Source organism: Falco rusticolus, chromosome 9 (genome assembly GCF_015220075.1).
Source record: "Falco rusticolus isolate bFalRus1 chromosome 9, bFalRus1.pri, whole genome shotgun sequence".
In the NCBI taxonomy this organism is placed as follows: Eukaryota; Metazoa; Chordata; class Aves; order Falconiformes; family Falconidae; genus Falco; species Falco rusticolus.
The window spans coordinates 8,404,310-8,427,675 of NC_051195.1; the positions used below are offsets into that span (position 1 = coordinate 8,404,310).

The following is a 23,366-nucleotide window of genomic DNA, read 5'->3' on the forward strand; positions in this document are numbered from 1 at the left end:
AGCAGAAAACAAACCTTATGGCTATGATTTCAAGTTAATTAGCATATTTTAAGCAAGAACTGGAAGCTCTGTGGAAAGACTAAATAAGCCTATCAAAACCCAGGCAAGGTATAGATATCGCTGATGTTTACACTGGATTAGAATGTTTACACTGGATTAGAATGGGTATACCATCCAGGTCAGCTCATCCACCTCGTTAGCTGACAACTAGGAGCCGCCACAGGATTTTCCGTGTGAAACACCCAGGCAAGGAGTGTGGGAAGTCACAGAGCTTCGTACAAAGGGCAAGGGCAAACCTGGCGCCCTGTGCTGTACACTGTCCAGCGACCCACAAGCTCTATTCAATTAAACGGTAGAAATTACACTCTAATGAAGGGAGACTTCTAATTCCATCTGAGAGAAAACAAACAGATTGCAGACCAGCCTTGGTCCTGCATCCCGCCCCCCCCCCCCCCCCCCCCCCCGCCCCGAGCCCCCGGTGATCTTACCCCTAGGTCTGCGAAGGGCCCATCATACAAAGCCAACTGAGCAACTCGACACCTGTCCCTGTTCGCAAGTGTCTGGGGCGTGCTGTAACCTCCTCTCAACGCATTTTCCTCGGCAATCAGTGCTTCCAGCTCTGGTGTGGCTCCTCCTGTTACCAATGTCCGTATCAGTGTGAGGATATTGTCATTGAAGTATGTCTGCAGAGATAAAAGAAAGCTCTTTAAGCAAACACCATTAAAGTCACAACTGAAGACATCCAAATTACAACTTTTCTGGGTTTCTGCTGTTTAAAGTTCTTGGCTGTCTCTTCAAATAATTTTATATAGAAAGTGAAAAGACAGCAGCCTCCAATTACTCTATTTTCTTCTATCCCATTAGGCTTCTATACTAGATCCTTCCTTTTAAACACCAATTCAGGCTGATTTTTATTAAAGTACAAAAATTTGAATGATTTATGTTTCCTATAATTGGTGTTAGTAGTGATGCAATGACTGCTTTCCTTCTTATTGCCTTCATGTCTAATAATGGGCTTTAGGACATGTAATTGTAAAATTCAGACCACATTTAAAGCTTACACAGGCTAGATTGCCTTTTTACTCTTGTCACCAATTCGTTGGGGAGCTGCCTGTGTGCTGCAAATGTCATTACTTATTACTGTGGCTGGACTCTAGCAGTCTAACCGATGTATTGTACTAAACATCTTATTACGAGACTTGACAGTGTTCAGACATAAGCATGTATCAATTAAACATCTTGAGTTCATTCCAGATAAATGTATGATGAGTTTGGGATCCTGGTGGTCCTTTTAAAAAACTCTAGGGTATAGGGTAAGTGTGGTTTATTAGGGGAGATTTACTCCACACTGACATTTTGCCAGCATCTGTAGCATTGCTGGTTTGTCAGGCAAACAATGGGTATTTTAAATATTAATTTAATGCCAGATGAATGACTTTCAAGTTCAGTTAAAAGTATACTGGTATAGTTCGGAGATACTCAGCTAAATATCTGCAATGTACTGTGCAAAAAAAAATAAAAAAAAGCTGAACAAAAAAAGGGAGACACCGTCACTTACAATGTCACTAACGCCTGCGTTTTCAGGAGGTTTGCAAGCATGGGGGATGTACCAGAAGATAATGAGCTCGCTGTGGAGTACCCAGGACTGACGTTACTGGATTTCTGGTTTCCTTTACTAGATTAGTGACTTTTGTTGAATTTAGGACTTGGAACAAATGTCTGTAATCCAACCAGGTAAAAATGAATACTGAATTCTCAAACAGTGCTTATTGGTCAAAGGTAATGCTTCTTAAATACTGCCCTTCAATGAAATTCATTGCTCTAGCCATATAATGCAATTGTACTTAATACACAGGTAAACTGAGGTACAGGTTGAGATACTTTATCCTGAGATCAAAAAGCAGAACTGGCTTCCTATCCATGTTACTTTGATATTCTTTCTTTGTACAATGGAATTTCAGTTTTATTGTTCACTCGAGATGACAGATAAAACAGGAGAAAATGAATTCTACACGGCAAGGTTTTTCATTGTTACAGTGAAGTTTCCTAACTTCAAGCTTCTCTGCTTATTTACATAGGCATACACGCCATTCACCTGTTGACTAAATCAAAATGAGGGGAACATATTTTTATTGTTATACATGCCCTAAAGCAAATATTTGCATCTCATCAACTCCAATTATTTTAAATATCGCCTGGGTAAGGCACTACATACTTTAAATACAAAGTGTAGTGTAAGGAGTTGCCTGGCATTAGTAGGGGCTCAGGAAGATTCAGTTAGTCTAAAACAACAGCTAATATCAAATCAGCTCTTACATATGTGGATGCACTGTGTAACAATTCAAGTGTAATACTCAAACCTTTCTTAACATACAGAAAAATCAATGTGACCCCTTGCAGGAATGTGAGTCTGGAGTGATTATATGATGTTTAATAGGAATTGCCATGGTGAGAGAGAGAAGACATTCAGGCGTGATTGTTTATTCTTCAATTACTTCTTCCTTGATGTCCCTGAGGTGAGAATCAGAGTTGCCCTCTTTGGCAACTTTTACCGCCAAGCTACGCTTTTCTAACTGGAAGTTGGAAGTACATAGGATTAAAAAAAAAAAAAAAAAAAAGGCATTGAGTTGAGCCTCTTTTTTTAGCCTTTGTCAGCATATACTACATACCACTCAGAACTAAAATAATTAGTACGATTCCTAGCTGCAGTTAGGCAGCAATGTTACTTGACAGCAGTTTCATGGATATAAAACCAAATTCTGCCAGATCTAAAGGTTGAAGACACCGTGACTGTAAAAGCTGGAAAAGCCCTTCCAGTAAGAATGTGCTTCAATATATTCTGCATAGCACTTTAAGCACACATCTTCACAAAAGCAGACCACTTTCTGCAACAGTACCTTTTTGCATGCCTTCCCCACTCCTTTATTCAGAATTTCTGATTCCTCTTTCTTCTAGTAAGTAGTGATATTTAGTATTATTCAAAAATACTACTCTCAGTTTTACCTCTAGAAGTCAAGATAGAAGAACATGAAACAAAGTAAAGCCGTCTTTACTGGTAGACTTTTCAAGTCTGATTTACAGTGAAGCCAACTATGGTAAAAGATGTTCACCTGCTCTAAGACTGATAAATGCTGGTTCATGTAAAACAGCTTCATCTTATAGACTGCTGATTTGCAGTGATTGGTAGAACATGCAAAAGTCTAAAATTGTACTAATAATTTTATTCTTCTTCAGGAGGTATCATTAGGCCAGCCTCCACTGGTTTCCAATTCTTTCTCTCTCTCTCTTTATTGTGTAGTTCAAATTATAGCAACTGTAGCCAGAATGCAAGCTTTAAACACATATACTCTTAGCTCATCTGAATTTTGTACTGTGCAAGTGCACAATTACCCCTTACCGTAAATTCAGTTGTAGTTCGCTCGAGCATGATATACTAAGAAATTATTCCATGGCCATATCGCTCATTTTACTACAGATCTCATATTAAATCGAGAAATGAAAGCAGTAGTAAAATCATGTATCAAGTCATGCACCTGTCACAAATTAATACAATTAAAATAAAATAAAATAAAATGCAATGCAATACACCACCCCCAAGCTCCAGTGCAATTAAGACATAATGGGCCCAATTCTGACTTATGCCATGTGCCAACCAGGAGTAACTCTGAGAGCCACACACTACTATGAATCTGATGCAAATGAGAAAAGAATCAGATCTATTGTCGGTAGAACAGAATGCTGTCACCAGAGAAAGGCCTCCCACTGCTAGACAAATGTTAAGGCAAAGCTAAGACACTTAATTAGCAAAGAAGGCAACATTTCTCTTGGAACAATGGCTTAATCTGGGTTTCACGCCATAACTGATGTGGGTGTCACCATTAAATCAGACAGATGAGTGCAGCCAAATGATGGTTTGGGGGGTTTTGCCATCCATGGTGAAAAGATTCCAACTTTCAGGATGGACTGCTCTGGCATCGCAACCGACCAGAAGAGGCCCAACCACAAGCAAGAACAAATGGGTGAATAGGAAGCTGTAACTTGTCACCTTCTGCTACGTAGGGTCACTCCCTCCTGCACTAATATATTCAACACTTGTAGGGAAAAACTCGTCCATCCATGCTTCTGACTCCTCTCATTACCTCTTGCCACTTTGGAACCGGGGGACAATGGAAAGTTGAACTAGCTGATATCCATTTCTTTTGGAATAATAATACACTGAAATTAATGAGAGAGTGATCATCTTGCTCTGTGGGAGGGTACATGGCCTGGATACGCCAGTACCTGTAAGAAACCGGCCTACAGAATGTCTTTGGAAAGGTGCTGCTGTACCTAAACTAACAAGACACTTCCCAGTGATGGTAGTGAAACCCTTTTGTTGACTGTAAAATCAGTAAAATGAAGAAATATTTGTTTGCTACTGTCATTAACAGAACCCCACACTGGACATCTGTATGGCATCGCTGCAATCGGCACCCGGAATGGGCGTATGGAGGAGGTGTAGCCTAAACACAGCAAAAAAGGAAAGGCATCACAGACACTGAAACTGGGGAAACAGCCCCGACATTCCGGCGGAGATCTCTGAGCTAGCAGTGCCACCTAGCCTACGCTCCGCAAGCCTAGTGCAGCTCCTGCAAACGTTTTGGGGATGCTTTCCGGTTTGTTCAATCATTTTTTAAAGTATAATTACCAGAGTGCTTATGTTTTGCAGTTAATGCTGTCAAGCCTTTTAAACTAATTGGTCTTTTACAGAAAATTTAACTGAAAATTAGCGCATCTTTTAATAACATTGCTTTAACTTTAATAGCGCTTTGCCTTTCATTTATAATTACTCTGAAATTGTCATTTTCCAATTCATATATGCCATTTTTTGTGTGTTTACTAGTGGGATTTTATGGATTTCTGTTAAGAAAACTCCTCCACTGCATGCAGCTTTTAACACCGCTTTCAAATAAATATTTGACCTTGCTTTTCTTTTTCAGTTAGAGGAATTCTGTTGAATGAATAATATATAGCCCAACGTGAGGAACCACTGAGCTAACATCAGTAACTTATACCAATAACAAAAGGGCCTTTGAGACAGAATCAACAGCAGAAAATAAATAACAATGTTTCACGCTTTAAAAACCGATTGATTCTCCAAATATTGTCCAAATTTTAAAGAAGTTTGGGACTCTTTAGGTTACAAGATGCTGCCTGCCAATCCCCTGAACAGGCTTGCACGAAAAAAAAGCCCTGTGTTTCAAACTGTCCATATCATAGACTACAACAGTTTATTTTCTGTATAAATAAGACTGTGAGGATCCCTGAGGGAGGACTCTTGAATAAGAGATACACTGGAAAGCTATTTTTAACTATGGTCTTCCATTCCGTGCTTTTGTTCATATAAAGAAAAAAGTAGAATTTAATATTATAGAACAAAAATTAAGACCTAAAGTTCTAGCACAAGGAAATAAATTCTAGGGTATCGTATGTTAAACGCTATAATCCGGTTCTGGAGATCCTTGCCTCTAAACGGCACCACTCCGACAGTTTATCAAGTCTGTTGTCAGTGGTATGTATGGGAGGGATGCCAACCTGACAGAACTTCAGGGTTCTCATAGCTTCAGTGCCAAAAGGAATAACAGAAAGCTTTGACTCTCAGGCCAACTATTCAAACCTTTGAAGGTAAACAATTTTTGTTGATAAAAGTAGTTTCCTCGCACGTACAGAATTTACTGGAATACCTATCCCATCAAGACCCAGAAAAGGAAAAAAATTCTTCTCCTCAAAAATTTGCTTCTCTTAAGCTATCTTATGCCACGTAACTTTTTTACAGGTGCAGATAATCTTTTAACAAAACATCCACATCGCCTAAAAGAGGCTTCCAATTTGGTGTTTTTCCACTCACATTCAATGTGGTGATGAGAACGTGCTTTGCCTTTCAGGAGCACCACCACCTTGAAACGACAGACTACATATATTCTTTCCCTGGCTATGCATATGTTATGACAAAACAAATATTAAAATATATTCAAGTCTTTGATGGCAGTAGATGCCTCTTCAAAGACACAATAATGACTAGCTGGTGCAATGTAACGGTAGCCACTGCCACACTTAAGACACGAACGATGCCTACAGTCTTCACAAGCATTTTCACTGAAGCCTGGAGAGCCCACAGTTACCAGCTCATCAACCAGGCAATGCAGGTGCTGAGCTTATCGCTGCCTTCTCAGCAATGACCTGCAAATTGTTATATATTATATATATATTAATATATATATATTATATACTATACACTATATATATATTATTGTGGAATATACTGCCTCTGCTGCAGAGGCCAAACCGTGTGTAGATAGCCCATAGACAGCATTTTGAAAAGTAAACTTCATTAAGTCTTTTATCCTTGACATAAAAAAATATCAGATGATTTCAAATTTCAGTGATCCGATACTGGCACTGTATAGGAAATAACGCTAAACTAGTAGGACATAATGATCTTCGGCACTCAGATTTGAATCAGAAAGTGAGAATGCATTTGTAATCTGTGATTCGGGAGTAGGGTTTAGTCTGCTACTTCCATATAATTAAAAATATATAAAAGAAAATAGTAATTTAACACGGATTAATTCTGCTGAATTATTATTATTCAATAACTAAATATTTGAGCAAATTATTTAAAACATATTTTGCACCTCTTTTTCTATATAAATATGTCCATATGTATGTTTCAAATTACTTGTGGGTCAGAAAGAATACTGTATGCATGGGTATTATTCTACTTTGTAATCCTTCTTACATCTGCTTTACTACAAAACCTCGCTACTGCGAGAAGACATTCATCCTTAATGGAGCAGTTCATGCATTATATGTTTGTATTGCAGACCATATAAGGAATTTGCATTCCAAATATATCAACAGAGATCATAAGCTGTATTTTTTTCTATAAAAATTAACCAATAAAAAACCCGCTGAATCATTAAGTGGATCATATAATGAACTATATCTCTGTCTCGAAGTGAGCTGGCACAGGCTGGCACAGTGTGAATTACTTCCTTCTTGCAGAATTCCTGCACAATTAAAAGGATGGAATCATGATTGCCGATCTCACAATTTAGTTAGGATTTTGGGTTTGGTTGGTCAGTAATGGCTGGAAGTTAGGCAGAATAAATAGAAGTTGATCCTTTAAAACAAGTGTACTCTATGAAAAAAAAAAAAAAGAAAAAAGATAATATAGTGCGAGTAGATTAGTTTGTGTGAGAAATGCTCTTTTCCTTGGAAAAGAAGTGAAAGGAGAATACATGCTTCCCATGAGAATAGGGATAGTAAAGGAAAAACATCTCACACATCTTACACTTTCTGAAGGGTCAGAAAGAATGGTACTTTTCCAACTCTTTACTAGGCCTTTGAGGAATAAAAGACAAAATAATGCTGCCACCAATCAGGAAAGTGGTGAAAGCAAGGACAGGATGGTGAACAACACTAACTGACTGAATCCTTGGCTTGTCTTCTTGATTAGTACTTTTTTTTAATTTAGGATTTTCTACTCTTGTTATCACATTTACCCCTCGGGCTTCAGGCTGCGCTGTCCCTGACATGTAATGTGACCGCTTAGATGTGAAAATGTTTGGGAAAAAAAAAAAAAAAAAAAGACCCAGTTGAAGAAAGGGACTGCAGAAACAGAGGGGCATGTTGTCAAACCTAAAAGTTAATAAAAACTAGCAATAACTACAATTATTGTGAGGATTATATGATGAGTTCCAAGTAAAAATTTCTGAACTGTCATGTTCTGCATACTTCTTATTGCCTCACTACTATTTACGCAATACACCTTTGCACAAGCAAAGTGGTGCCCACAACGCTTGGCTTGCTTTTTGTGGTGATGCCAGTGGCCACCAGAAGAATTAACGCTACTTTCTCCAAGATCCTGGAAGCACCCTACCGAAGGATTCATTCAGGGACATCGATTTAGACAATAATGTGAGTAGATAAACAGCTCTCAGTACAACAATTTGGAACCTTTGTGTTAAATTACTCCCATTTGTAATGTGAAAATGCTAAATATTTTATACATTGAGATTTTAATTAGAGAAGGTACAGAGTTGAAGTGTGCTTGCTTAGGCTTTCTGAATTTGTCACACCTGCAAAATATGGCCCGGAAGTATTTTCTCAGTTTATTGCAAACTCCTAGGCTGCATTAGAATAACATTTTATCAGCGTAGACTGATATTATTCATCTGTGGATGGAACATATGAGGAATATAGCAGGGAATAAAAATATGTAATACACATACATAAACAAGAAATATGAATAAAATATTAAATAATAAAGATCACTGTGATTTTTTTCTTAAAAGCAAAAAGCTTCGTTGTAAGTTTAGGTGAAGGTCAGACTCGGCTCCTTTAAGGAAGCCTGTTCAGTCGTTTCTAGTCTTATGTGGGGTTTATAAGATGATTCCCAGCACTATAGAACTTTATTCTGCAGGGAGCTCAGAAAGCCTACGCTCAGATTTTAATACGACTATGTCCTTGCGACATTTAGCAGAGCTTAAGGTCCCTCCTAAAGAAGTACAGTTCATACAGAGCAAGACTGGTCTGAAAACCTAGCCGATATGAAGCAAGGGGAGATGACAAGGACTACGACCGAGGCGTCTGTTGTAACACTGTACTATGGCTGCAAACTAAAAACCCTAATGTAGACATAACCAAAGGCCACCATCTGTAGTTTCTGGCATGCACTTATGTTTTGACTCACAAGACAACTCATGTGAAAAAGAGATGATGACCTCTCTTCACACAAGTAGAGTTCACGTGATGCGTGCAATGGCTTTCATATCGTTCTAGCTGTGTCCCCCAGCGCTCATACTCAGAGCACTGTTCATGGCTACAGGAAATTAAAAGCTTAAAACACGATTGATGCTGTCTGACACGAACGGTGAGCGTAGGGACCAACACACTGAATTCGGGTCTAGGTTTCAGGAGGGAGATACAACAGGTTTTGGAAAATGTTATCCTTAATGCCTGACATGCAACTCATTGCTTTTAAAACTGTGGACTCGTGTCCGTCCTAGATATCTCTGTTCTTTTAAGGACTCTGTGACCAACTAAAAAATAACCTTGTTTAGGCTCTGAAATTCTCCTGACATCTAAGAGAAAAGCATCTTCTCCTGACTACCTGTGGAAAAGGGACCACACTTTCATACTCTTTCACAGTAAGTTCAATGGAAGGGAATGAAAAAGGTTTTGTTTGCTTACTGCGCTCATGAGAGAGTCCAGCACACTGACAGCAAACGCGGTTCCACAGGCAAAGGGCTGCGTGAGATACAGTTCTGTGTCTGGATCGTCATCATCGTCTTGGTCCAAGAACTGAACATTTGAATCATTTACTGAAAACAATAATAATAATAATAAAATCATAAGGTGTTTCTGGGTCACCAGCATGTGACCTTACACATTACACAGTCAGAAAGAAAAAGAAACAGCATATGTCTGGAAACACAGACTTGTGTCTTTGACGTCACTGAAAATGAAATCAAGATGGATGTGAAAATGTGCATTTAAAAATCTGTCGGTCATTATCTTGCTCATAAGAGGTGAGACTCATTCTGGAGAGGTGACTATCCCTTTGCCATGAAAGAAGCTTTGTGGCACCCGCTGCCTGCGCTCAGAATAAGATACATGATGCTCTTGTATATATCAAGACAATCTCGGTGTTGGTCGGGTACAGTGGCTACGGCTGTATGCACGTACAGTGAAATGTTATCACAAGATACCAAGTCAGAACCCCGTTGCAAAACAAAGGCTGTCCATAAAACTCTGATATAGCCCACAGGCATCTGTTAGATGTGCTGCTGTGATTCTTACTGGAGTGGTGTTAATGCACTTACGGCTTAAAAGAGGATAAACTGTCCCTTTAACATGCATCTATCTGAATGAATGAGCAATACTCCAGCTATTCTCTTGCAGCACTGCCTTTTGTTCAAATATTTGTCTCCGTAACTTCACTTCCTCGGCCACAAATTCTGTATTAGCCACTGTGAAAAAGAATCTATATCAGGCTGTTTTAAAGAAAAAGCCCAAATAAAGTAATATTTGTCATTTAGACTTTCTCTGGCATTTCATTGTCACCGTTAAGCTCTCTGCCTCCACCTCATTCCACTAAAAATATTTGTTTCCTTGAGATCAGCGTATCAAGTGGATCACATTTCATGAAATATTTCATTTCCATATTAGTCCTCCACAGGCATGAAAGCACAGACCGCTTAGCTATGCCATCAAAATACCCTTTAACTTTCTAAATGACAAATTAATTTCAGTTCCCATGCAAGGAAGGGAAATTAAAAACTTTTCCAGCGTTTGAAACTGCACACAACCCTATTCCCCATGTGAACACATCTCCTGAGCTAGCCCAGCCAGCTTTGAAAACGACGTGAGAGCTGCTGTTAACCTGATATGCTTTCGGCTCTGGACTTCTTAGGTTAGAAATTCTTCTGCCTGCTATTCTGATCTTCCTTCCTATATAGTCCCATTTTCCACCCACTCCTTTTCCAACCTGTATGCACTACTGTGCTTGCCACGCTTAAATTACAGACCGTGAATAACTATAGATAAAGCTTCACAACAGCTGTCTAAAAAAGATGAGAATCGTTATCCTCCATTTACAGCCCTGTTGAGCCAGTCCTTGGCCATGATCATTCAGTCAGGACCTGAGCTGAAGTAGGATTGAAAATTCCTGCCTTCCCACTCCCTGACACAATCACAACAACGCGACACCTCAGCACGGTAGAGAGAGAAGAGTTCCGCCTGGGGAGGTGGAAGAATTTCATCCTGAAAAACACCGATACCCACAATGCGCCTGCCTTTGTACAATCGCTACCAACTTATTCTCCAGGTTCTTGAGCCAAACAGCAATTGAAAGCCTGATGTCTCATTGCAAAATGGACTTTTCAAAGAGTTTGTGCCTCACTTTGATTTGGAAATTGAGAGTAGGCACTACTGAATGTAGCGATCTTTTTCCATCCGCATCTGGCAGACTCATGCCTGACTGACACCAGCCACACACAGCATCGGTTTCCAAGGTGCTACAGACCTAACGTGAATTCTGCAAGGGTGGTTTTAGCCTCAATGTCTTTATCTTCCTGATGCAAGGTTGCAGGCTAGGGTCCTAGGGAAGGGAAGTAGGTGAGGGGGATGGAACGCCTGGTGCTGCACCGTGGGACATGCTCATCAGCCACCGCTCACCAGAGCTGGCAAGAGCTCTCTTTACTGAGAAGAGGCAACACAGAAGCTTGGCTGCTTTTTTACAGCTTCAAAAGCCGAGCTTCTGAGAAAAAGGCCTACTCCCCAATATAAACAAATAGCTTAAGGGAAAATATGATGCTGGGGTTTTGGTTGGTTTTTTTATTTATTTATTTTCCCTGGTATTTTTTTACTTCTTCTTGGACTTCCTGTGAGAACTGCTAAGGCATGTCCACCAAGTTGACAAGAGGCTGAATTAACGAGAAAAAAAGAGAAATAAAGAGAGAAAAGGAGAGAAAAATTGGGGGTGGGGGAGGGAGGGCCCGAGAGGTGGGGACCCAGGCCAAAGAAAATGAGTTGGTGAGAAGGTGCTATGAAAACAGCCGGCAGGTCAGACGAGTGTGATCAAAGGTTTACTGATGCTGCGTGGGGGGAAAAAAAATAAAATATATATATATAAAAAAAAATCATTAAGAAAGGCCAGAACAAGACAGTCAATTTCAACCAGAACCACAAATAAAACACATTCAAAGCAGTGCCATGAGGGTAGCCCCTCTGATACAGCCAGATAAATAAAGAAAAAGCTGATGACAGTAAGAACAACAACAGAAAATAAGACAGTGATGTGAAGGAAAAAGGCACTTCTTACCCAGTTCAGTTATCATTAGAATGTGGGTTCCACTGTTTTTTTCCTGACTGATTGAAACCAAAGGCAGAAGTTTGCCAGGCTTAGCTAATAAGTAAAGTATTTAGGGGGAAAAGAAAGTACAGAAAGAGAATAAAGTAAGGGAAAAAGACAGGTAAGGCTCTAAAAAATAAAACTGAAAAAGAAAATAAAAGGACAAAGGACCACAAATCAAGTTTGTATTTGCCATGAAAAAAACAGAACAGCTTCTGCACTTCACATCACACCACTTGACAACATAAATACCCACAGCTAGAGTGGAAATCAGAGCCTGGTTACCTACCATCATTGTATTCTCAGGAGTAAAATGTCTCATACTATTATACAGAGTTTGGTTACACATGATTAAACAGTTCTGGACCATGAAGAAATAAACAAATGGCCTCTTACTATTGATTAAATGCACAGGAAATGTCTGCTCATACTTACTGCGTAGGGGTTTTTTCTTTTCTAACCTTAGCCCAAAGACCCCTGCTTATTTGTTACACTATGTAAAAAGCATCTTGTCTGATAGAGTGTTTATTTAAGAAAATGGAGAAAACCCAAAGGGAAGAGAGAAATATATTTCAGTTATTCGTATAAAGTGAAACAACTGTTACTAATCTTTCTTTAGCGAGAGTAATTCAAAACAGTTATCAGAAGAGAAAACATAGCAGCGTAAGATACAGTTTAGTTAATGTTCCTGAGACTGCGTAACAAGGGAAGTAGGGAAAGGATAGGAGAACGTGCATGGAAGGATGAATGCCAGCTTTCCTTACCTAGCTCTGTTATAATGGGGATGTTGGCTCCTGTTGTAATGGAGGGTTGACGTAACAGGCCATGGACTGGACTGTTGTCTGGAGAGGACCTATCCATCCCGGGTGGTGTAAAGCCTAAAAGAAGAAGGAAAAAAAAAAAAAGTTTATACAGGACAAACATAATTTAAACAAATCCCCACCAACAGGGAATTCCCCATCTCTATTTTTCTGTTTTTTCCCAAAAAGTATGGTAAAAAAGTTGTCATTTAAAAAAAAAAAAGTTACTTAAATTTCAACAATTATTTCTTAGTAACATAATCCTTCACAGACATGGAGGTCATTTCTACTGTAAGAGATTTGGTAGCTAATGGAGAAACTGAAATTTATGTTGTTATCCTAGGTAGCCTTTGCATCAAAACACGGAAAATGGAAAGAACAATGCTTATTTAAAAATCTATAAAAAAATTCAAGGCTTCAGTGTTAGAGAGGTTTACTTTTGTCCTATTAGTATTTCAAAAAATCCTGAAACAAACACCTTTCCTTAAACCTCAATTAACATTTTAAAGAGTATTGTTTGTAAACAGTAGTACAACGAGAAGAAATAAACTGCTTCCATTAGCAAGCTTCAGGTTTGATCAACATGCAGGATTTAAAATTTTCTAACTGTTATATAGGAGCAATACAACCCACACAATTGTAGGTGTTTTTTTTCTTTTCGGGTGCACCTTTCATAATATGCATTTTTAGGAGGATTACAGTTATAGGAATACTGGGATGGAAGGGCCCATTCTAATAGGGAAGAAGAAAAAGATAGGATGGAAGGAAAAAGACACAGGTTTTCAAATGGTGCATAAGAGGAAAGCTTGAAAAGAAACCAGAAAGTTTTTTACTTTTGGGGATGTAAAGGAAACATAGGTGGGAGAGGAAACATTGGCAGGCACTCAAAGCAAAAACAGATCTGGAGAGCAGCAAGGTTCACCTCGGAAGAAATTTGTGTTTTCAGCCTGATTATCTACACAGTTTGAAACGAAGCTCTTGACACTGAGCATTTTTAATTTTTAATATATTTTTTTTGATATAAAAAATACCCAGGCAAAGCCTTTTGGAGTTGGATTGTAAGCACTGAAAAACAGGCAGTTATACAAAAGCCCATGCAACAGTTGGGCTGAAAATTCACAGCTGAGAGTAACACGTTCCATCTCCCTTGTCCATTACAGCTGCGGAAATCACGGGAATGTTCTTTTAAACTCATTGCTGCAGAAATGACAGTGAAGCCAGAGTTTGACATTAGGGTTTCATGTAGACCAACACCAAGGCAACACTTCTAAGCAAATATTTGTCTGCTAGGAATAGAATTTAGCCAAGCTCACTTTAAAACACACATTTCTAAGAAAGCATTCTGGGTTTCTTGCCACATTATGCCCAAGTTCTTCAACTAGGGACTGACTTTTGATCCTCTGACATCACTAGTCTGAAAGAGGTTTGAATAGTCCCTTTACCAATTCTAAATGAATCACAGCCAAATTAATTCCTGACGCAACTGTGTTATCTTCTTGTACTGTGGAAACTGTTTCACTGCATTAAATTCATTGATACATTCGTCTGCTATTGAATTTAGAAGACTGTTACATTATGCACTTTACCTTTCTTCAGTTTGGCAACTAATTTAAAAACCAAGAAATCTCTAAACTGCAGTTCTTCACATGTGGTGCCGGTTTGATATTGTCTGAAGGATTTGTGGTTCTCTTCCAGTGACAATTACCATCGCTCTCAAACTGTCCCTAAACAAGACAAACTATAAGAACCACTAGATCTGGAATTCTTGATTGAATGGGATTTAAATTTTGATTTGATATTCAGTTAATTTCTCCGTGTCTCATCTATATCATGTACAGAATATATAGGCAGTAAGACTAAAATCACTGAGGAGAGTTACTTAGAAGGTACCAGTATGAATTTCCTTCTGACTATCGCATGCAAGCTAGACACAACATGAGGATTATAAGGACAGGATAAGTAAAAAGGGAGTGAAAAGTCTGCAAGAAAATTCCTTGGGAGAGAAGCAGTCGGGTTATCTTCAGCAGGCTTGCAAGACAAAAACATCGCCATAGGCAAACCTGCGCCAGCAAAGCAATTCTATTTAATATTACCAGTGCATGCAAAACCTTTAGAACGCAGATTTCCCAGGGACAATTTGAAATGCTGCTGATGTTAACAGTCAGTCATTTAACACTACTTGTGCTGAAACGAATTCAGTAAGAGCGCACGGTGACAGCAAGTTGCATTCCCAACTGGTGTTGGTTTGCAGATGTTCCCGTGCGTGCGGCACTGTGGCTGACGGCCATACTGGCTCTCCGAATGCTTACTTCTGCCTGGCACAGCCTAGGATTTCTCAGACTCACGAGCGAGTTGTAACGGAGTTCCTTCAGGCACCACACCATGAGTTAGAGGTAACCTTGCCACTCTCACAACAGCGGGAAAAATGAAAGCAGGACTCCAAAGGGAGGGAATGCTGTCCGAGGGCAGGTGGGTATCAGCGTGACACCTCCTCCTGCAGCGGGCTCCAGAGTTTTGCGTCCTCATATGCTACAGGAAAGGCAAGGCTTTTGCCACAGCACATGAAAAAAAAGCTCAAGTACCTGTAGACTCCTTGGGCAGTTAAAGTGGCAGCCCCTCTGCAGAATTCCAAGCCAAAATGGCAACAGCAAGACTTTTTACACTCACTTATGTGAGAGCAGAGAACACTAATCTTGTGCCCATGCACCCTAGGGGTTGTGCTGCTGGAAGCATCCCTAGAGGTCCTGCTTCTCTCTTTTTTCTGAAGGCTTTTCTCTCCTTATCTCAGGATAGACTCCTTAAAACATCGTTTAGTGAATCATGTTCTTCAGATGGCCAGAGCACACCTGTATTTCCCTACCAGCTAAAAGCAAACTGAAGAGAGTTGGCATAACCATGTCTGAACGTGCAAGTCCTTCCTGACCTCGCCCTGCTGCAACGTGCGCACACACAGAGGCACGCACACACACACACACTCTCCATCAAAGGCTGTTTGTAGCCACCCTCTCTAACCCTTCAAATATTTGTCTTCCTAGGATGGTGTTAGAAGATTGAAGCAAATGTGGCATTTCTTTCAGACACAGACTGTCAGGAGCTCTGTAATTGCACACTGCGCACACAGTGCATTCAGTCTGAAATGCAGGAAGCATGTTAAAGGGATTTTGTTTTCTCCTTGAATGAAAAATAAGACTCATGCCTTAATATTTTTCGCCCTATGTTCTTGGAAGATGTGAGTGAGATCTGCTATTTTAATTTAATTTCCTTGCCTGTACTTCATTCAGACAGTTCTACAAATCCACTTTTAAAAAATGTAAACATCTTTGAATATTTTCAGGAAAACAAAAATTGGAGTACTTGGGAATTTTGTGTCCCTGTGTGTGGAGTCACAAGGCATCGTAAACCTTCAGGCCACATTCCTGCCCCCAAGTCACAGTGTAAATTCTGTACATGGGCTCTCTATTTTTTTTCCTCCAGAAGAGATTAAAAAAAAAAAAAAAAAAAAGTGCAGAAAAACTAACCTGCTTTATCAGAACTTTCATTTAAAGGCATGAAAAACTACAAGTGACAGCTGTGCAGATTCAGTGAATGTGACATTTCTGAATTTCTTCAACTTGACAAGTAAACACCTTAAATCGGTAATGCTATATGCATAATACATGACCTGTATTTTGACATCCATCATCAAATGCTGACTTGAGAAAATACAGGTTTGTACGTCAAGGAATAGCACCCATAAAGCAGGGAGAAATTCAGGTCACAGGGTATTAGGGAAACTCTATTTCATTACAGAAGCTGAAACAAGCTAAGGCATCAGATTTAAGATCCATTTTCAGCTGTGAAAAGATTCAATTCCTCTGCACAGAGCATTCATTTAGAAATGACATGCTTTCCTCACAGCCTCTTTTCATTTCCCTTTTCATATTCCATTTTCTCCTTCAGTCCCCAAACCTTGTTCCATTAACGCTCATAAAAATCGTAGAACAGGGCTGATAGTTGTGATCTTATAACCACAGTGTCTCCTTGTTCAACAAACAACTGAGGGAGCTGTGGCTCCAATTGCTTAACAGGATCAACCTCGCCAAATTCCCATAGCCCGTGCGAGGCTGAGCACAGTCCCTGAAGAAGGAAATCCAGGGACAGCGGGGGGCTTCTGGAGAAGGGAATTCCCTTGGCCAGCAGTGAGGAGGTAAGGTGCAGCACAGCTGTGCCACGTCCTGCAACCACTGGATCCCACAGCCAACTGCTGGCGGGGTGAGCGAGCCCCTTGGCATCACTTGCGTTTTACTTTTTTGTGGTTTGGTTTGTTTTTTCTTTTCACTTATTAAACTGTCCCTCAGTCCATGAGGGTTTTTATCACGCTCAGCCTTCTGCTTCTCTCCCTCATTCCACTGTGGGGAAAGTGAGCAAGAGGCTGGGTAGGGGTTTAGTTGCCAGCCAGGTCAACCCACCACCACTGGCTACAGCCGTCACCACCACAACACGTATCGTAAAATAATTTAGGCTGGACCTTTAAGAACATCAAGTCCAACTGTTAACCCAGCACTGCCAAGGTTGCCATTAAACTATGGCCCTAACTGCCACATCTACACGGCTTTTAAACACCTCCAGGGACGGTGATTCCACCACCTCCCTAAGCAGCCTGTTCCGATGCTTAACCACCCTTTCCGTGAAGAGATTTTTCCTCATATCCAACCTAAACATCCCGTAGCACAACATGAGGCCGTTTCTCTTGTCCTATCGCTTGCTGCTTGGGAGAAGAGACAAACACCCACCTCGCTGCAACCTTCTCCCTTCTTGTAGTTGTAAAGAGCAAGGTCTCCCACATCAAACTGAGGAAATGGCTTGTACTTCAACAGGAGGTAGCAATCCCCTATCCCTCTCCGAAACAAAATGCTGCCAAACAGTGGATTAAATATACCACACCTCTGAGAGGAACTCAAGCTCTGGACTCCTGACGTGCTCAAAATCAGTGAGGACTGGCAGTCCGGAGTCACCCTGCCATCAGCAGCCTCCCTTTTTGAGAGGTGGGGACTCCCACCCCCTAACTCAGCTCTAAAGGAGTTTGAGTCTCCTGCAGTTCTCTGCAAAAGCAGCTGGATTCCACGTCTTGATTCTGCACAAAGAAATATTCCCCATCTCCCTTTGGGGCACTACTGCTCACAGGAGGCGGCGAAACAACCAAACAATTGCAAGACTCTAACTCTTTAAGGTTTTCTCATCTTTGTGGAAGGAGAACCTTGGGGAAGGCTCCTTCCCACAAGAAGGCAAGCTCTTTTTCCCAAGGGTTTCTGGGGGTCCAGGTGCTCAGAGCTCAGCAGGGCCAGCTGGCTATAAGCCCTCCTTGTCTCTTATGGAACACGACCGATGAAGTGATGAGCAGTGCTGGGCTTCTGCGAGAGCTGTGCCCCGCAGCCAGGCTGGCCCATGGTTCCCCCAGGAACCCAGCGGGGCATCGCCTGGGGCTCAGCAGTAACACGCAGGTATTCTGGGAGATATGGCAGCACCGTGATGACGTTCAAAATTAAGGAAAGTTGGCACGGCTTAACATGCCTTCTGCCCACTGAAAGCACCAGCAATAATTGTGGTTTGCCCTGCTTGTGCACGGTTTGGAGCAACTGGCCCGATGGCCGAGTGCTCTGCTGATTGCGTTGGCCATAAACCACCAATTTTTGCTCCTGTGCGGTCCACTTGACTGAGTAATGTTCCATGAAATTTGGGAAGGTTTGCTCTACAGAGCAGTAAATATATCCTTTTAGTTTGCTGGGGGGCCAGTAAAGGCTTACTGGGGTTTTAATGTGGAAACGAATCTGGCTCTCGGATGTGCACTGCTGCTGTTCCTCTGGCTTTACCCAGACAGGCATATTCTCATTGCAGATTTTTATGTCACATTTATATAATATCTTCTGTTCTAAAGGATCCTAATGGATCCTTTATGATCCTCTTCCCCTTTCCCCTCGCCACTTTCCTCTTTGCCTCCCTTCCCTTTCAAAGAGGTACGTTATACTGAACCGGCACTCTACGCAGGCAGAATGCAGCTCCCCAACTGAAAATCCACTTGGCAGACCTAAAGGTTGTGGCCTTGTCATTAAAGCGACATGTAAATTGATAGTGCCCTTTAAATAATGCTATTCTAGGGAAAGGTGCCATAGGATTCAACTGGGTAACATACGCACGGAAGTCCTCAGAAACTCATTTTTAAAAGCATATACGCTATTAACTAGCTCTGGGTCATCCAAGAAGCAGGAAACAACAATGGTATTTTGAGCCTGTATGAATATCGCACAGGTGGTGAACTGCCAAAGACACCCCCGACAAGTTACCACGCAGGAATATGGGACAAAGATTTTCATTAAGCAGAGCCAGCCGAAAAGAAATAATTCTCTTACGAAAGGACCTCACAGCTACATCCCTTTGCTACTGTTTGCTGACAACATCCATTAATATTCCAGTGAATTCAATTGAATGATAGAATATACCTGTTATTCTCCGAAGTACAGCCACTTGGGTATACCTGGAAAGTTCAGCAGCAGTCATGCGGCTAAAGAGCTGCTGACATTCATGGGAATCTGTTACAGCCATTCAATTTAGAAACAATTCCAGCATCAATGTCCCATGTGGTCTAGAGACTGAGAGTCTTACCCTGGCCTCAGAACCTGGAAATCCCAAATTCTGGTTTCAGTTCTGACTTTTACTGTAATTTGTGCCTGAAGATCTACTAATCTCTTGGAGATTATCGCTAAAGCCCTGGAAAAGGAATGTGGAAGAGCAGATGTGACTGCCTAAGCTCCCAGCTCTCTCAGAGGTTGCAGCATCTTCAGAGATGCTCTGGGCACAAACATTTAAACAATTAAATATTAAACTGTGACACTCTGCAGGTTCTCCATAGTGCAAGAAGAAGGGACAGGCCACCAGCAGTTTATTGCCTGATATTTAGCACCATCTTGTAACTGCCTAAGCATCTCTTTCCTAAGCCATCTCCAGAAACAGAGGAACGGATGGGTAATTCTCTAATTGAAAACATCCAGGACAACACACAGTAAAATACAAAGGACTTCCAGAATGCAGAGGACAACAGTTTCTAAACTGCTTCGCACTTAATTTATTGCTTGGGATGTCTTCACGTTGGTTTTATGCTATGTTTTTACAAACCACTCCGAGAATATTTTAACTGCTTCCAATATACCATGTGCTTTAGATTTGTTAAATTCTTGTCTTGCTTTGTTGTAATTATAATGCCATCACTGGTTTCCCATCTGCTTCCACCCCCATCCCCTTACTTTCTTGTCAGGAACCTGCTTTTCCAAAGCCTGCTCCTGTTGGGAAAGAATTTACCTCTCCCATGTTGTTTTTCTAGAGGTGGCAAGTGACTGTTCATACTTTCTGGTGGATTGCCCCTCTAGGTATAGCCCCTCTGCTCCTAATATTATTGCCCAGGAGCTAGAGAGCCGGTTGGCTACTTACCAAAGACTTTTTTTCCCCCTTTGATTTTTCTTGTTCGGTTGGGGTTTTTTTTGTTTGTTTGTTTTGTGGGTTTGTTTTTGGGTTTTGGTTTTTTTGTTTTTTTTGGTTTTTTTTTTTTTTTCCCCAGAAAGAACCGCTAGAACTATACAAATACTTGGAATGAGAGAGAAGAAATTGTAACGTGTTCATTCAGCAATTATTATGGAATACACTTAAATTCAGAATAACATCAGAAATTGTAATTCTTGTGGGTTTTAGCCACTTCCATCGCAAACTTTATTTCTGAATTGTCCCTACTCTCCATTTACCATTTAATATTTTTCTACCCTAGGTACTTCTAGGGCAAAAAGTTGGTAGCATCTAAGCGTAGCCCAGGTTTGCAGCTAAAAGAATTTACTATAAAATGATGCCAAATTCTTTTCAGTTTAATCGTTAATCAACCTTGAATATTTAGATCTCAGGCAAAAATAAGTAAATATGCCCAATAAAACTTATCCAATAAATTAAGCTATTACCTAGATCGGAGACAAGTATTCAATAACTACAAATGAAATGGAAAGCTCACTGTTAAAAATGATATATCGTCATGTTAGGCGAGACTCTACATTATGTCATTATATCTACATTATATCAAATAAAGTAAATTTTTCCTTAGTGAAAAAGGAAGAGCAAAGCAGATGTCATAGCAAGCAATCAGTAAAAACATTTTGAGAAATAAAAGTAACAATGTTGTCCAACACATGATTGGCAACTGCTGAAACATAAATTAAACAAATTTCCCATTGCTGCTTATGGGAAAATTATGCAGATTAGAATTTGATTAGGTTTATATCATGAGACTCAATTTGGACTTTTAATCTATTAAGCTCCAATAAATGAGGCATCTGAATAGCTCCCCTGAGCAGCAGCAGTAATAACCACAGCAGTCATTTTTTGCAATATGTATTCCAACAATTTCTTTAGCAGATGATTCCATGGCTTTAAGTACAATTACTTTGTAACTTCTACAAAAATTTCAGGTGTATACAGTGAGGAAATGGATCCATACAAAATGCTTTAACAGACATTTTGTGATAATCAACATATGTCACTCTGTTCCAGCAATATTGTTTTTCCATCAGCTTGGACTTACTTACAGTCAACTTCATGGTCTGTGTGGGCTAAATAGTGCCAGCAGACTTGTAAATTATCCGAGCTGGAACTGAGCTGGAAACCTACAGTAAAATGTCGTTAAGTTCTCTATAGGCTGGGTCAAAACTAAAATCCCACATTTGAGGCTGTCTTGGGATCAAAGGTTTAACTGTGAAGGCTGAGACCACATTTTGTCAAAGAAATCTGAACTGGATTCCAAAAGCCAAGCTCTGAGACAGGTTGGATTCAGATCAAGACCACCTCTAATTTATCTGGCAGGTATGCGCCATCGGCCTCCTGCATGCTCCCTGCCACCTAATCTATTTGCAAGTGTCTAAAAACTCCTCTCCCACCTTACCCTGCATTGTAAAAAAAGGCGACTCCTGGCAAAGCCTGCCAACTGGAAAGCATATCGTGCCCATGTCCCATCCTGCCAGATTTCACCAAATCCCATCACAACTCTTTAGTGGACAGGTCGTCATAAAAGACCATAGTCAAGTGACAGTACACAGGTGATTCCCTAAGATTAAATTTGTAATTTATAAACTTCAGGGCTCGATTAAATGCTCAGAGTAAAGGAACATGGATTTTGTGTTCACGTGTGAATATACTTTTTAAAGAGAGGTTTAATGGAGAATTTTCTTCTGGTGTTAATGCTTTCAGCATACTACTACAAAGGTCCTCTGCAAGCCAAAATTTTTTACCAGAACCAGAAACAGGGGGAAAAAAAAAAAAATCAGTCATGCTCTTTGTCACTTGAATACTGCCTTCTGTAACACACACAACCTCAGAGTAGCAAGCCTGTTGAAGACATCTCAGTAGATAGCATGTGTGAAAATGGGTGCCAAGTCGCTTTGAGCTATGCCAGTCTACACAGTGCTAACTCAACCAGCTCCTCCACAGAAAGCACAATAAATCACATGCACTCAGGGGCAGTTACCACTGTGGGGAATGATAACTGCCTAAGGAGTATCTGTATACCACTTCAAACAAAACTCTCCTGATCCAAAAAGGTAGCTGACAACACCTCTGTTGCAGTTTAATCTGAACCTTGCCAATAATGTATGATGCCCAATTTGAAACAGGCGTAAGGAAACGCCATCCTAGGGCTTGGGGTATATTTTCAAAACATGCGCATTGTCACATCAGCACAATTACATTTCAGAATTACTGGTATTACTGGTCAGTATAAAACCCATCCCTGTCATGTGCAACAAAGTTACATGAAAGATAAGTACATCCAGAAAGTACTTCCATTAAAAAAGATGTCAACTCTTTCATACTGTAGTTCACAGGAGTGGCTAACACATCAAACCAGCCTTATACTCTGTTCTGTTTGGCGTATTATCCCGGGTTTATATGTCACATATACATTATGCCTTATATATGTGTGTATATATATGTGTGTGTGTATATGCATATACATTATATACATCTAGTCCAGTTTTAATATGTCTACCACATAATAAAATTGTCTAATTTATTGCAGTTTCTCTTGACTCTGACTGCAAATACACAGACAATGAAGATTTCCTTTTCTTTCTACTATTTTTCCACATTAAAAAACCCCACACACTAAGTAGAATTTACACAGTTAAGGAATCAGGATGAATCTGAAGTAGCTCTCTAATTATGCATTCTTGAATGATGTACCAGTAGCAATATATTAACTGCTAATAATATCTAAGGTGAAGAACTGCAGCGATACCACTTGTAGTACCCGATCTGTGAAGTTTGAGAATCTCTGTTTCAATCAGTACAGGATCCAGAATCAAGAAGCCAGAAAGCAACTTATGCCTCTGATGGCCGTTCTAGGGGGAAGAATATCCAAAGCATAGTCACCAGTGCAAATAATCAGAAAGTTTGTTCAAACGTATCAAAAACACCCAACCAGGACAAGTATATACAAAACCAGTGAGGTACTGCCTGCTTTTAAGAAAAGACAAACTTTCCATCGCTAAGTTTGCCCTATTTTGGCTTACCATTTTCCCCCTCTTATTGAATATTAATCATCGAAAGAAAAGTAACTCGTCATCATGACAGAATGACTCATACTGTTTTATTACACTTTTTTTTCA

At 40.2% G+C, this 23,366-nt stretch overlaps 1 protein-coding gene across 30 annotated transcripts in view; it reads right to left on the bottom strand.

Annotated features, from left to right (window-relative positions):
- Nucleotides 1-23,366, bottom strand: part of KCNMA1 (potassium calcium-activated channel subfamily M alpha 1) — a 506,074-nt gene that overhangs the window by 17,976 nt on the left and 464,732 nt on the right. For all 30 annotated transcript variants that reach the window (XM_037399258.1, XM_037399257.1, XM_037399256.1 and 27 more), the window contains 3 exons: nucleotides 12,661-12,774; nucleotides 9,235-9,365; nucleotides 489-683 (listed from right to left, as the gene is read on the bottom strand). In XM_037399258.1, coding sequence (XP_037255155.1) covers nucleotides 489-683; nucleotides 9,235-9,365; nucleotides 12,661-12,774 — 440 coding nt within the window. The remainder of the gene's footprint in view (nucleotides 1-488; nucleotides 684-9,234; nucleotides 9,366-12,660; nucleotides 12,775-23,366) is intronic.